Source organism: Pseudoliparis swirei, chromosome 8 (assembly GCF_029220125.1).
Source record: "Pseudoliparis swirei isolate HS2019 ecotype Mariana Trench chromosome 8, NWPU_hadal_v1, whole genome shotgun sequence".
Classification (NCBI taxonomy): domain Eukaryota; kingdom Metazoa; phylum Chordata; class Actinopteri; order Perciformes; family Liparidae; genus Pseudoliparis; species Pseudoliparis swirei.
Window position 1 is genome coordinate 8,155,189 of NC_079395.1, and position 12,775 is coordinate 8,167,963.

The window sequence follows — 12,775 nt, forward strand, 5'->3', positions numbered from 1 at the left end:
TCTTCTTTTCCCGAGCACATATGCATATGCTATTGAATTGAGCCTTGTACATACAGTTCAACACCTCTTCACTTACTGGTGGTGTCGTCATAGACATAGTTGCGGTTCTTGGTTGCATTGACCGCCAGAAACACCTTGTAGTTGTTGTCCTCATACCAGTTGAAGGACAGGACCCTGGAGCCGCCTCCCTCTGGGTACCCACAGAAGAGGCCGGACACACTGGACATCAGCTGTGTGAATGAGGAGGGACCCCCGTCTTGAAAGAGAGACAGAACCGCCTTCAGGAGCTCCTGAGAACTGGGCCGCTCCATCAGCTGTAAAAGGTCAGAGATAGCTAGTTGAAAGAGAATCACTCGGTGATCGATGTACCTTCTTAAAACCTTCATTAGATCCATCGATGGTCGTTAACAACAGCAGTGTTTCAGTTGAGCTTGGCCTTCTACCTTCAGCCTTTGCTCTGTGATGTAAAGCACACATAGGGCAGTGTCGAAACTTAGCTTGAAATAATTGCTCATAAGCCTTAAACACAAAACCACAATTTAGGCTAATGAGGTCTTCAGGACTTTTACAGGGATACCAAAACTAGCTTGGTTATTAATTAGTGTGTTAGCTTGCCACCTTAACTTTCTTATTATTTCACTTGTGTTTAGTCATAAACTTTGCGAACCAGGGCTAGACAACATCCTATCTCCAGCGGGATCAATACATCTCGAGTATTGCTATAAAAGCCTAAATAATTAGCGTCACAATATTGTACCTCTTGTCAGATAATTATCTACAGGTCAGGGATATTTCTGTCCTTCATATTTGTGCGTACTGTGTGAATAGCGTAGCATAAACGATCTCTAGAAAACAATAGTTTGAAAGATAAGCAAACATGTTGGACGGACGCCTCTCTCACGGCCTAAATATCCTCCAATTGATTGAACAAGAATAGCTTCATCCAAGTGCATTTCTCCCCGGTATCCCTTCCTCTCTAAAGAAAGAGGGCCGTCTTGGAAATGACCGTCACAAATCTTTAGATGATCTCATAAGGGGTCAGCTTTTAGGTGGAGTTGTGTTCTTTCAGTAATATTTCTTTATAAGCCTTCATCTTTACTAGACTAGCTCTACAATCCCCTCACAATTTGAAATGAAGATTATATTGTAACATTGTTAATCAATGTGGTTTCAGAGGTCAGTAATTAAAATGAGTCATTTCTTTTCTGTGCCCAAAGCAACCTTTTAAGGGAACACACACACACATGCACACACACATAAACACACAATTGGCTCGCCTTTCTGTCACCACGGTGATACAAAGGACCCACCTACAGGATGTGTCACCTCAGAGGAATTTCTGTCTCCCTTGACCCCTCCTCCCCCTCCCCTTCTCTCTCCCACACTCAGCTTAAGGTGATGATGGGATGCACTCCCCCCTGGGACATACAGTGAACGTGCAGGAACACACAACACAACCCACTCTGTGTTTGTTCTTGTGGCTGTTTGTGTGCTCGACTTTGTGCTAGTACTTAGTTAGTAGTGTGTAACTAAGTACAGTATACAGTAGTCACATAACATAACTATACCAACTGGTAGAGGTCCAATTCATAACAGCACATACCAAGATTCATGAACAAATGTATCTATTCTATTTATTTACAATGTCTATTCAGTTCTATTCTATCCTGCTCTATAAAACATGGTAGATTAAAAAAATATCCATCATAATTCTTTGAAATATATGTTAAATTCTGTTGAGCTGTAACATATTCAATTATATTCTGTTCTACATCTCTATTCAATTATATTGTATTGATCTAGAATATTTATTTTATTTATCTATATCAATTATATTCCATTCATCTGCAATATCTATTCGGTTCTATTCTGTTATTTTACGATATATATTCTATTTATCTATAATATCCACTGAACTCATCTATTGTAGTATATAATATAAAATACACATTATATTATATTTATCTACAATAATTTTTACGTTATATGAAATCCCTTTACAGTATCTACTATATTCTCCTTTATCATGTTGAATTTCTGTTCTATTTGGTTCTGATTTGTATTAAATAGATACATGCTACATTCTAGCACGCACACACACACATGAAGAGGTGTAATCATGAAGCACATACACATGCCCTTACACACATTTCACATGAGCGTACAATGACACATCAGCACGTGTACAGTTCACACACACCCCACATTTTTGAGTCCATCGCTGAGCCTCCTTTGTGAGCAATTCTCAAACTGGGAGCAGCGGAAGAGACGAGTTTCCTGCAGGGCTAAAAATATTGGTGCCTCTGATCCTGCAGGACTGAGGAGCGTAGGGAGAGGAGCAGGAGCCCGGAGCCAAAGGGGATTGAGGGTCTTTGAGCACTTACAATTTGGATCTTCTCCGACGTCGCCTTAAGGACCCGACCCCAGAGGTGCAGGTCAATCCCCTCGGAGCTGTTGTCCAATACCTGAGGCATCTGGGCAAACAAGGTCCCAAGATGTATCAGTCAAGTGAACAACATTCATTCAGTGTTTTAAAAATATGAGATGAAAACTGAAACACAGAAGAGGTTGAACACAACATGTTCTCTGTTCTTTTGTAGTATAATCATCACTGCCCTGTTTAAGTGATGTCCCATGATGAGCTTAGACGGTTCAGCATTCATACCTCTCAAGAAACCTGTGAAACAGAAACTCTAAATTCCAAGAAACCCGAGTTTCAAGAAATATTTGTCACAAAGAAGATTCCATTCTCTACCCAGACCGTCCAACCATCACACTATCCATTCTGCCTTCTTTTTTTAATCACACATTTTAGGTATCGTCTGTATTCATGGAGGAAATGAACCCGTTTCAAACTTGGACTGTATCAGTTGTTCGATATCGAAACATGCTTCCGCTCAACCCCCTACAACGATGTTATCTGGAGAGCCCATTAGCAGTAGGCGTTAGAAAAGGCCTGGTCAGAGCGCTGAGGGCTACGGAAACCCCGAATGCAAAGACAAACACACACACATGCCATATCCTTCCTCCTGCATTCCTTACGCTTGCATTTCAATGAACGAAGGAAGGAGGGCGGCGTGGGGGGGAAAGAGAGAAAGCGAGGGAAGAGAAAGGGATTGTGTTGAGAGGCGTAACAACTTGTTTCGAGGCAGAGGTCACTGTGGTAATGGGCTTTAAACTTAATCGAGCTAATGGGTTAAATGCATAGATCCCCACTAAGATGCTACTTAGTACAAAATAACGAGTAAGATAAGATAAAATAATCCCTTTGCAAAGTATTGGACAAAGTTTGCCATATGAGTCAAGAAACTTATTTGCACAGTAAATAAAAGATGGAATAACTATAACTCAATGAAAAAATTTTGAGTGTAATACTGCAGGTATGGTAGTGTTGCTTCACAGCTATTGTGTTGAATCTTGATGGTGTTTTGTCCACATAGGTAAATATTGTATACAATATGCAAACTAGATGTCCAACACAAACAAGCAATGTTCCACCAAAGTTCCGGTTCACAGTGGGAAACGGGATGTCACATGACTCACCAATCAAAGTGTAGCAACACAACTGAGTGGTAATCAGCTGGTGGGTTGTCTGGAGGCTGTTCATCAAATATGATGAAACAATATCCACACAGTACCAATGAAGCTGTTTTTGAGTAGTAAACCCAAAAATAATTGTTAAGCTTCTTTATATCAGTTGTGAAAGTAAATTACTTTACTGGGGGAAGTACTGTTTAACTGCAACAACAACAACAACAACATTAGCAAAAAGAGATGAGAAATAAAAAATAAAAAGTGAAAATTGATTAAATAACTTTATTGTCATTGTCATAAAATTGTCATTCAACGTTGATCATAGTGATTTAGTTTATTAGTCTATCAATCCATTACATCCATCCAGACTGTGCCTCGTTATGTAAGTGCAGCAACTGCTGAAGTCTATTTACCTCAAAAAGAGGTAATGTCAGACACATTGCTGTCATGCTCACTCATTTAGTCCGGCTCTCTCTAACCACCAGATAACCATGTGTGCTCTTCAGAGAGGCTCATGTTGGTCATGTATTTATACGAGAAGCAGCCTCCCGTCTTACAGAATAACTCATCGGCTGTAGGCGGAGTCGAACTAAGCCCATTAGAGAAGCAGGCCAAGAGGGATAATGCCATGAGCCATCAGCTGACTCACCTGACACATATAGAAGACATGAGAAGGTGTGAAGGAGGAACAAGTTCAACATAGTATGGTTTAAGGATGTATCACCGTATTATTAGTATAATACTTTAAATACATTTAAATAAATAAAACATAAAGATGTATTGAATCTGTGACTTGCAGTCCTCCTCCTCCTCCTCCTCTTCCACTTTGGTTCTTGCTTTTCGTGAATATATTTGTAAACAGTTTGAAACACTCATTGAAAGTGTTGTAACTCTGTAATGGTTCCTTCTGTACACATGACATCTGTTGCTTCTGTCCATCCGGGGAGAGGGATCCTCCTCTGTTGCTCTCCTGGAGGTTTCTACCCTTTTTTATCCCTGTGAAAGGATTTTTCTATTTTGGGGAGTTTTTCCTGATCCCGTTTCCATGAAGCATAAGTCTTGTGATATTTCATATGTTTCTTCTAGTCAACAAATAAGATTAAAAAGACCGAAACCAACAATGACTTCTCTGTGTATCCAAAGACAGACACGTGTACCATAGAGCTGGATGGTTGTCCAAAAATGATGCAAACCAATAGGTGACATCTTCATTCATTACGATGAACACACACACACTGAACTGTATTTTTTACTTAATCCCACTCACGTCGTCCTGCTGTCAGGTATACGAGCTACCGCACCAAATATATATCAGTCTGAATCAAAAGCATCCTTCAGAGAATAAATGATAACCATGTCAACAAAGAAAGTAAAAAACAGTGAGGAGAGGATGTGTGGAAGGAACAACATCCACCAAGGTCATCGGAAATACAGGATAATAAGATATAAGGTGAATATATAATGAATGAATAACATACCATTGTTTATTTATTCATTTGACTTGGACAAATATTGTATTCAAAGCACAATTTACCAGTCTGAAGAGTTTGAAGAAGTCCAGGTTGGCGTAGAGGATGTCCTCTATCTTCTGCAGCTTCGGCTGGCTGAGGGCACACATGGCGTTGCGCACCCCGTAGAGCCCCATGCGACTGGGGAAGACGATGAAGCGCTCCAGCAGAGCCTGGCTGCAGGCGATGTCCTTCAGCTGCAGGTCTGGGATACCAAAGGCAAACTAGGGAGCGTGGAAACAAAAGGAATGCTTGGATTATTGTGGGATATGTCTCAAAAATCCTTATTTATTATAACGATCACCTCTTAATCTGGATTTTACCACAGATTCTTTTTTTTAAGTATTCAATATTGTTTCAAGATGAGCCCAAGCTGAAACTGTTCCCTCCGAGTGTCACCTGTTCTAGTCGTATTTCTGCATTGACGAGCTGGTAGACTATCGACTCGGAGAGGCCGGCGTTTCGCAGAAGGAAGGCCGTCAGAACCTCGTCATCCTTCAGAATATCATTGATCTTCAGCCCGTGGCCTACAAGGAGCAGCAGAGATAGGGAAAGGTTAGAACCACTGAAGACAACATGAACCACAAACAGAGGGCGAGGCCCACAGCGAGAACGATCGGCAGGTTGCTTCAGGGAAAGGGTTGAAAAGCTTAAGGGCGTACGAACACAAGGATGTGGGTTTGTACGTTAATTTCAATTTAAGTATTATTAACAACCTATTTAATGTGCGCCTTCAGGCCACGTCATGAACAATCATGTGCATAGGAATGACCGCAATACCGTGACTACACCACTGTCCTGGATGAGTCTTTGTTTTGAGCTCACATGCTTTTAGTGGTTACCCAAACAATAGTAAACATTTATAAAGTGTACATCCATCGGTTCATCCCAATACAACTTCTGATAACTCAAATAATGGTGGAAAATGAATGCCAATGTACGCAGAGTAAATTTGCTAAATGCTACATAGAAGTGAGACGTTTATAGATAAAGACAGGATTTTTAAAACGGAGGAGGAAGGCGGTGCTCTGACCAACACAAGACACGCCAGAAGAAAGAGGATGTGCAGAAGAGACGTAAAGGTGAAAGTGCTGCTCTTGTTACCTGAGAGGGTTTAGACATTTTTTGGGAAATCACCGTTTTAAAAAGGAAAAGTATGTCCACATTGGGTTAAAAACTTTAGTCCAGAAAGTTCAAATCAAAGACCGCTGACTTGTGCCTCTTTTTCTCTTCTGATTACAAGTGATGAGAACGAAAAACTCGCCATTTGAGAGAAGGTAAGTGCTGCTGTGTGAACCATTTCTCGCACTTGCGCTTTACCTGACATCACAGATGGGTTGTTGCGTAATGTCTCCATGAAGTTTGAGAAGGACGTCATATCACGCCAAAGATGGCTGAGCTGGACCTCTGTCTCGTTGAGCAGAAGCTCCTGGACATCGACGTAGAACCGGGCCAATCTGGAGCGAGCCAAGAAACACTGAATTAGTCTAATTTACTAAATGTTCTAGATTGTAGACAATGTCAATATGTATTATCCAATTATCGCTTCACTTTAGCAAAAATGTGTCTTTAAATGTCTATTTATTATTAAACATAAACATAAGTACATGTAAATGACAGCTCCATGAGGTGGCTGGCACTGTGGAGGTTTCAGAGTTAGGGAGTGTTGTAATTGGGCTTACACAGAGTTATTATAGTTGGAGACAACGCCCGGAGACTCCCCTCTGGTTGGATATCTGAAGCAGGGGTTGTTGACGTTGCAGAAGATGCCCTGGATCCAGGGCAGGATCCCCGCTGAAGGCATGGCCTTGTTGGGGAAATGACCTGAAGGAGTAGACATCACAGTTATGTAAACTTGAAGGCTGGTGAAGTGAATTTTTTTTAAAAAGCTGCCAAAAGGTAAAGATGTGTTATTCTCCCCGTGAAAAGAAAAAGCAGAATCTAGGTGACACTTTTCATCTATTTTTTACAGAATTTCATGAAACAGATCACAACAATAGCTTGATATTGAGTTGTTTTTCCTCTTTTTACATTCATGTTGTTGGTACAGGGGATTGGCCTTCCTCAGCCACACCAGACCAATGAACAACAACACCGGCCAGCAGATCTCAACCAGGAAGCGGACCTGAACAGAAAGAAGTGAAGTGGGAGTTACAAAGAAACATTGGACCACCTGCACAATCTGATCAGACACAACGGCCCTGGAACAAACCCGACCAGTCTGAAGATGTTGTGTTGGGACTCTATAGATATATATGAAGACTGAAGTTTGTAGTGTTACTATACTAGAATTGCAATATCCTGAATATTGTTTCTAAAGGTCATACAAATAATAATACCTTCTGCCTCTTGCGGAGGGTCCAGTTTTTCCACAGCAACAGGCGGATTTGAGAGCCTGTCTTCATTGCTCCGCAGCTTCACCCCTGGGCGGGGTCATCAGACGGTGACGAACCTGCAGAGAGACAATTCCATCAGCGGCTCTCTGGAAGACACCGGACCGTCGGCTGGAGGGACGATGATGGAGCCAGTTATTGGGTCTGGTCTTGAGGCCACTTGAATTTTGAGTTTGAAATTACTTTTGCTTCATTTTTCTGAAACATTTTTCTGTAATATCTTCCAAGGACGACAATTGTTTTGTGTGTGTCTGTTTTCATCTTCTCCAAAATAACATGCACTTTTATGATTTTAATGAAATGCCATATCTGCATATCTATAAAATAAGCTTGGGATCTATGGAAAACTCATTTATCAGTTGCTCTGACAATGCTCCGACTGTGATCTGGCTTTGACCGGAGCGTGACTCAGATTTGAATGTAGCTGGTCCCCGCATTAACTTGGATTTGTGAGTTTACGTAAGGTGGTCTTGACTACAAGCTTGGAAAGGTGGTCTTGAAAACCACTTGTAAAGTAGACGCCCAGCTGAAGAGCTCCTGAGCAAAACAGCTTCACGGTTTGTTGTGTCGGCATGTTAACAGGAGAACTTTACTACACTCACATGCACGTTAATAAAACACCATCACAAATATTAAAATGAATAGTCTTATACCGTATAAACAGGAGTTGGTAGGTGATGTGTACCTCCTCTATCAGACAAGTGCAATCCAAAAAACAAATTCACTTTGGAGCTGAACACAATCAACAACAACTCAGATGTCAATCACATAAACAAGTTATGTGCAGGAGAGCTCAGAGAACGTCGGGACACGAAGAGTAATTTGCTCGGAGTGACATGTCCAACAGATTACCCCCAGACTGGCAGACGGAGGATGCAGGGACATAAATACTTGTCTCGAAAAACAAGAGGACAAAGAGCGAGACGACAGGAGGGTGAGGGGTATCATTATGTCTGATTTATCTGGAATCACCGTATTACTCAAACAGTAATTACACAGAAAAGGACTTCCTTGCACAAGATTGACAGAAAGGTGAAGAAAGGTATTTCGTATTGAAACTGCTGCATTTAAGTAGCACGATACAAAAAGCCACACGGGTATAAAAACAAACATTTTAAAGAGCATCTACCGGCATCTCCGTATTTAACTTTACACCTTTACATTACGTTTGACTGGAAGCATTCTGAGAAACAGTAATTAGCCACACACACCTGTCGGCTCTCGCATAATCTTACAACACATCCTATTTTGTCAACAGAAGAACAAAGACGTTGCTTACCTCTTATGGAATGATATAAAAGTCGTAGGACATCGAGAGGAACAGGTTCACAAAGCAGCTGAGGTGGTGGGAAACATGAAGCAAGGTAGAGGAGCTCTGTGTGGCTCCTCGCTGCCCACTCTCTCTCTCTCTCCCCTCTCTCGCTCCTGCCTGTAGGTCAGCAGCACTCCTAATCTCATTGCTCTAATCTCCCAGCTCAACATGGGCAGGCAGAAAAAAAAGACAAGTCAACCATTTTGAGGCAGAATTAGAGGAATATCTGCTCGAGAGGAAAGGAGGGGGTGCTGGTGGAGGGAAAGCCCATCCTGTGGGGGAGAGGGGGTCCCAAGTTTGATCACAATAGGAGACAAAACCATCGTGAAACGGTGCACAAGCAGGATTTATCTGTTATTGTCGTCCCTATGAAAGTCGAGAGTAAATCAGAGGTCTGACTTGGTCACATGCGAGTACGTCGATACCGTCGTCTGAAATGATTCACTCCTCCGAGCATCTCGGCACGGTGGAGCGGGAGCCGTGGGTAATCAGGTTTGGGGATTTTGAAACCTTGACAGTTGGACATTAAACTCACTTGAACCTGCCGTGAACCGTAAGAGAGACACAGCGAGCCGATCACAAAACTGGCTTATGGAGCTCGGTGGATGCCATGGCACCCAGCGCCAAGGTCCAAATACATTGAGGGGTATCGGATTCTGACTGGATCCACGGCAGGAAAACACTAAATAAAGAAGGAAAAAATATCACACATAAGTTACACACAAAGTAAACCTGTGTCAAAGTGGCTACAGAATAATGTCAATATCTAAAGGGTTTAAGATACAACCCTGGTTCTCTGACACGCTGAACACGCATTGGAATAGTTGATGGGCTCAAACTTGTTGGCAAATAATCAATTTGTTCAAGGCCTTTAAAAAAGAAAAATTGGTTTCCATATTCTTAAATATGCATATTTTTTATATTATTTAAAAACAAATTAGAATTGGGATTTAGAGGTTGGCAAGCCAAAACAAGTAATTTTGAGATATCGTTATAGGCTTTGGGAAAATGTGATTATTTGGCTATTTTCTTTCATGAATTAATAATGAAGAAACTAATAATTGGAAGTTGCAGCCCGAACGTCTTTATCCAATTTGTCCGTCGCAGCAACAAAACAGACACAAATCAAATTGCATTCATGTTTGAAATACACAAAGCGCTGCAATTTAAAAAAGGGATGCAGTGATTTGTTGGGCAGCATGAATAACACACATCAAGTAAACACACGCGGTGGGCCTTGTTCTACGAGGCTCTGAACGAGTCTCTATAATAACAACTCAATAGGAACAGAAGTACAAGTTAAAACTACATTTTTAATTTGCAGCAACCACGGTTGCATGTCATTTTCCTTCTGTATAGTCACAATAATGCGATGAGACAAAATTACTGCGACGAACATGCAGTATGTAGGAATGAGTATAAAAAACGTAAACAGATACATAAGGTTTACATACTGAGAAAAGATGTACCAATCACAGGCAACAAATTAAAAAAGATAAAACTGTTGAACTCTTTTAAATTGAATATTTCTTCGGGTAAAAATACCTCCATCCGTTCCTTGGAGTAAAATACAAAAATTAACAGCAACATTATAATTTGAACCTGTGTTAAGTGCATTGTGTGATTACAATAAAGTATAATTTCATAACAAATTGAACATTGTACATGAACTTAAAGCTTCAATTCAAGCAAGGAAAATGATAGACAGTACAACGTCAATGTGTGGTTGGCCAACGCATGTTTCTGATATTAAAACATTTAAAGTTTACACAGCATCGGTTTGTTCCGAATGCTCGGGAGACCAACCACTGTTGACCTTTTGAACATGTAAAATACAATATATTAGTACTTATAACACTTTCATGGTTTAATTTCACAGGCCTACACGTTCTCCCACTCTTAGCTTGTATGATAAAAATAGTCTTCCACAGTATACACGATGGCACCGATACATTCATATTTACAGATATAATATGTTTTTTTGGCATCAGACAAAATGGGCCTCTCTGTGCTCCAGCTCCTGCAGCCGCCGAGTTCGCAGTCTTTGGTAGACGGGTTTAGTGTCACTGGGGCTGAGATCGTCTGGGCTGCTCGGGGGCGGGGACTGTGGGGGCGAAAGGGTCGTGAAGGTCGAGACCCCGGGGTCAATGACGCTGTCGGTGGAGTCCTGTGTCTGGAGCCGTGTCCGTGGGAGGCTCGTCAGGGCGGGGGACGGGGCGACTACCTGGGCGGAGTTGGTGGGGGCGGTCGATGAGGTGGTGGTGGTGGTGGTGGTGGTGGTAGCGGTCCAGGTTGGAAGCGTCCTCGCCCTGCTGTTGATGGAAACAGGGGGCTTATAGAAGGTTCCCGGGGGAGGCTGCAGAGTTCTCGCTGCCCTAAGCGTCAACATGAGGTTTGGTGAGCTGCTGGACGGACCGACCGAATTATCTGCATCGTTCTCCCTTTTAGAAGTCCAGCCAGGCTTGCCTGACACTGTGTAGGGGTTGTTGGAGAAAACGGTGCTCACACTACATGTGGCGGGGAGCACAGAAGCCGTGGCCGCTGTGACCGCCACCGTTGCCTTAACAGGTTGGACTCCAGAGCTGGCAGAGGAGGGCAGGTTGGCCACGATCATGGCGGTCCTGGGCGTAACATCATAGTGCTTGTACTTCCTGTCCCACGTTCTCCTCGGCATCGTCTGCGTGTCAATGAAAGGGGTGATGTAGTACGTGCTGACCCGTGATGAGCCGCTTTGGCGAGCCTTTTCTGGCTCCGGTATCTCCTGTATGGTTTCAGAGATCGGGTCCTGCTCAGCAGAGCTTTCGCCATCTTTAGCAGCATTGTTACGGTAATTCCTCTCGCTGATCCGGCCGGGGTTGGGCAGGCGCTCCAGCGGCATGCTGATCGGTCGAGACACATGTCTGGTGCGCTGGGTGCGGAGCTCGACCTTTGATGCCACAGCGCTGGTGGTGCTGGGGCGGCCAAACACCAAGGTCGACCTCTGGACTTCTCCTTCATTAGATGTCTGGATCCCGTTGAGCCTGTCCAGGGCTGAGACGGCTGTTCTGTCTGTTCCCGGCTGGACCTCCTGAAGCTCGTCCATGATGTGTGAGGATGGGGTTACTGACGAGTATCTTTTGTACACTTTGGCATTCTGGAAGGACCAAACAAACATTTAGATTACAATCTCTTAATAACATATCAAAGTAGTATTAGTATTCAATGAATACATTGCTTTAATAGTTAAATATACATTATATATTATAACAACACCGATAGCAATGTCTATAAAACTGTTGGACTCTCGATGGACAGTTAAAAAAAAACAGAAGCAAAGAGGATGTTTTATTCCATGAATTCTTCTTTCTTGTGCAAACCCGACTCCAATATCCACAATGCTCGTCGACCGCTAACATTTTAATCAGATATGTTATGCGAGTAGCGGCTAGTGTAGCCTCGAAAGAGATAGAGATAGAGAGAGGGAGAGAGAGGGCTCCAATTAAACGATGAATCCCCAAATTTGTTTTTCATTATTCTTTCACTTGTTTCTTCAACCCCAACAAACACTGACTCAAGTGACATCACTTAAGGCAATATATTAGACTTCATCCAGTTCCCCGTGGAGCCAAAAAAGGCTTCAAACTACTTTTTGAACATTTATTTCCCACTTGGCTGCTCACACTCTGTACAATATGATATGAAAGCAGCATCTATCCCACCCTTAAATCCGTCCTCACCTCTTTGATGTCCACCAGGGAGGTGGAGTGTCTGCTGAGCCGCTGCAGCTTCTCGAGGGGGGTGAGCCTGGGGGACGCCTGGCCAGTCGTGGTAATGTCAGAGCCGGACAAAAGCGACACATCAAAGACTGTGTGAAAGTGTCGCACCAGCAGCTCCACCATCAGGGCCTGGTAGGGGTAGTCCACCAGGGAGGAAAGGGACACCTCAGCGTCGGTCTGCCGTGGCTTGACCAGTGTGGGGCCAAAGATAATGCCCAGGTTACTCGCAGTCATCTTGTTCTCCTCGGCCTGCTCCGTCACTCTGTGGTAGTA

General features: G+C 42.8%; 2 protein-coding genes across 3 annotated transcripts in view; both read right to left on the reverse strand.

The window, feature by feature from the left end:
* LOC130198599 (retinal-specific phospholipid-transporting ATPase ABCA4-like) overlaps nucleotides 1-8,843 on the reverse strand; it is a 33,242-nt gene extending 24,399 nt beyond the window's left edge. The window contains 9 exon segments of the mRNA XM_056421822.1: nucleotides 77-314; nucleotides 2,385-2,474; nucleotides 5,069-5,266; nucleotides 5,442-5,569; nucleotides 6,363-6,499; nucleotides 6,725-6,866; nucleotides 7,074-7,167; nucleotides 7,382-7,494; nucleotides 8,715-8,843. Coding sequence (XP_056277797.1) covers nucleotides 77-314; nucleotides 2,385-2,474; nucleotides 5,069-5,266; nucleotides 5,442-5,569; nucleotides 6,363-6,499; nucleotides 6,725-6,866; nucleotides 7,074-7,167; nucleotides 7,382-7,447 — 1,093 coding nt within the window. The 5' untranslated portion in view covers nucleotides 7,448-7,494; nucleotides 8,715-8,843.
* A 1,197-nt stretch (nucleotides 8,844-10,040) lies between these two features.
* LOC130198600 (rho GTPase-activating protein 29-like) overlaps nucleotides 10,041-12,775 on the reverse strand; it is a 33,253-nt gene continuing 30,518 nt past the window's right edge. For both annotated transcript variants that reach the window (XM_056421824.1, XM_056421825.1), the window contains 2 exons: nucleotides 12,464-12,764; nucleotides 10,041-11,880 (listed from right to left, as the gene is read on the reverse strand). In XM_056421824.1, the coding sequence (XP_056277799.1) occupies nucleotides 10,735-11,880; nucleotides 12,464-12,764 (1,447 nt within the window). In that variant the 3' untranslated portion in view covers nucleotides 10,041-10,734. The remainder of the gene's footprint in view (nucleotides 11,881-12,463; nucleotides 12,765-12,775) is intronic.